The 2,459-nt window shown below is 41.9% G+C and overlaps 1 protein-coding gene across 1 annotated transcript; it reads left to right on the top strand.

The window, feature by feature from the left end:
• The first annotated feature begins 504 nt into the window (after positions 1-504).
• On the top strand, positions 505-2,016 carry tmsb2 (thymosin beta 2). The gene is made up of 3 exons (XM_062999927.1): positions 505-613; positions 1,201-1,305; positions 1,724-2,016. Exons 2-3 carry the CDS (start codon positions 1,206-1,208, stop codon positions 1,759-1,761), a joined length of 138 nt encoding a protein of 45 aa, XP_062855997.1. The 5' UTR covers positions 505-613; positions 1,201-1,205; the 3' UTR covers positions 1,762-2,016.
• The last annotated feature ends 443 nt before the right edge of the window (positions 2,017-2,459 follow it).

The raw sequence follows: 2,459 nt of genomic DNA, 5'->3' as shown, positions 1-2,459 counted from the left end.
AACAAGGAGGTGGAATGATATGATTGGTCAAGTTTATCATCATCTAAAATTGGTCTTTAATTAAATTCATATTGCTTGGCCCTTTAAAAAAATAGCAACAACAGATGGTGACAAAGGAAATTCTTTCATTTACCCCTTCATATTCTAACTTAATTAGAATTCTAACATGCTTACAGTGACATTACAACTGAGCTTAGGGAGATCCAGCCCTTCCCTCTGAAAAGAGATTTACACACATGCGCGTTACACTAATATGAACTCAGACACCATGTTGAACTAATGTTACATGACACATCCTTGCCTGCAGCTTCATCACAAATCTAGCATTCGTTTCCTCTCTTCATTCAAATACTCATCTCATTTACAGCATTCAAGTCATAATGAGGCTTCTTCTAAGACCTACCCACACACACACGATTCCCTAAGGTACAGCATTAACAACTAGTGAGGGAGGGTGTGCTGGTCAGAACATCTCTCTCTCTCTGTCTTTCTCTCTCTCTGAAATCCACGCCCTGGTGGTGATGCAGAAGTTCAGACGCCTGCAGACACCTCAGACATACGCACAATCCCGTTCTCTTCCCTGCTTGTGAAAACAGCCACCTTGTGCTTTACGGTAAGGGCTTCTCAATCCTATACACTCATCATTATGTGTGAATGTGAAAGAAATAAAGCACCTAAGTGGATATTTTTGGATTAGTGGATTGTGCATGTTCATATGCACTTGGTGGGTGGTAAGCAGGGATGTGAGAAAAAGGATGATGGATGAATGTGTATTATACAGAGATCTGGGCAGGGATAGGGTTTCTGCTTCCTCCACTAAAGGAAGAAACTAGCATGCATGAATGGCTGATGCAGTAGAGATGAAAATGAGAGTGCACGCAGTGGCATTATTGATGAAGAATAGGTAGAACAAAGAGGCGGATGTGAGAAAGCAGAAACAGACATGGTTGTAGAGGTGAGGAAAATGATGTAGCACACGTGCCAGAACATGACCTCACGTTTAGAGACTGAAAGCCACCACTGTTCATGTATGTTCATGCAGGACAGCTGATGCAGTATATGTAGTGAAATATATGCCATGTCCAAAGACAGGTTGTCAGGTTGACAGATTTTAAGTTTTCCCAGCAGAAATGCTTTAGGTAGACAAAGGAAGGTCACAAGTCTGCACCCATTAATGAAATGTTCCTCTCATATTAACAGCAAACATGTCTGACAAGCCAGATCTCACCGAGATTTCCAGATTTGACAAAACCAAGCTGAAGAAGACTGAAACAAAAGAGAAGAACCCTCTTCCCACCAAAGAGAGTGAGTAAATCCTGAGGCGCTGCATGCAGTTTGTTTTTGGATTGGGGTGTGGTATTGAATTCTATTAGCATCCCCTGTAATGCTTTGTCTCATCAGACTTCATTTTTCTGCATTAATAATCATTCATAATCCCTTACTTATCATTACTTACTAACAATTTCATCCCACGTGCACCTTTCTTTCTTTTTTTTCCCTCTTGAATATGACTGTGCACTTAATGCAGCCTCCCAGCCCCCTCAGTCACATACTCACATGTCAGCACAGAGGTGTCAACACAGACTTCAGCCAAATTCCTCCATCAGCACTGCAGCACACACTGCAGCTCATTTGCAAAAATAAAATGCATGTACAGAATAAATGTTTGCACCGAGCCTCAGACTCAATACTCAATACATAATGTTGTCTCTTTGTTTTGCAGCTATTGAGCAGGAAAGGAAAGGAGATGCAAGCCCCTGACCTCATACAGAGAAGGAAAGCCAAGCACAACAGCTGTTCCTGTGATGGCACTTTAAATGAATAACGATTTACAATTTTTATTTCAGTTTAATGGGTGCTACTGCCCCTTGCAATGCATGGTCACTATGGGAAGGGAAGACACCAGGGCCTGATATTGGGTGCGAACTAGGATCTTTTAACATATTTTGTTCTTTGTAATGGGGCATTTTAATCTTTTTTTAATCTTCCTGAAATAAAGACAAATCTGAACAAATAGTACGGCATGTGGCTGCTAATCTTTAAACCAGCATTGTGAAATGGACATACACTGATCAGCCATAACATTAAAACCACCTTCTTGTTTCTACACTCACTGTCCATTTTATCAGCTCCACTTCTTCAATGGTCAGGACCACCACAGAGTAGGTATTATTTAGGTGGTGGATCATTCTCAGCACTGCAGTGACACTGACATGGTGGTGGTGTGTTAGTGTGTGTTGTGCTGGTATGAGAGGATCAGACACAGCAGCGCTGATGGAGTTTTTAAACAGTGTCCACTCACTGTCCACTCTATTAGACACTCCTACCTAATTGGTCCACCTTGTAGATGTAAAGTCAGAGACGATCTCTCATCTATTGCTGCTGTTTGAGTTTGTCATCTTCTAGACCTTCATCAGTGGTCACAGGACGCTGCCCATGGGGCGCCGTTGGCTGGATAT

Source organism: Trichomycterus rosablanca, chromosome 8, assembly GCF_030014385.1.
Source record: "Trichomycterus rosablanca isolate fTriRos1 chromosome 8, fTriRos1.hap1, whole genome shotgun sequence".
NCBI classification, from domain to species: domain Eukaryota; kingdom Metazoa; phylum Chordata; class Actinopteri; order Siluriformes; family Trichomycteridae; genus Trichomycterus; species Trichomycterus rosablanca.
The sequence above is the reverse complement of the archived record's forward strand: the minus strand, read 5'-3'. Positions and strand labels throughout refer to the sequence as shown.

Bases quoted from the DNA above. Each gene is read 5' to 3' on its own strand.
- tmsb2 (XM_062999927.1), top strand. From the start codon at position 1,206: ATGTCTGACAAGCCAGATCTCACCGAGATTTCCAGATTTGACAAAACC. The intron at 1,306-1,723 runs GTGAGTAAATCC...TTTGTTTTGCAG, and splicing joins CCCTCTTCCCACCAAAGAGA to CTATTGAGCAGGAAAGGAAA.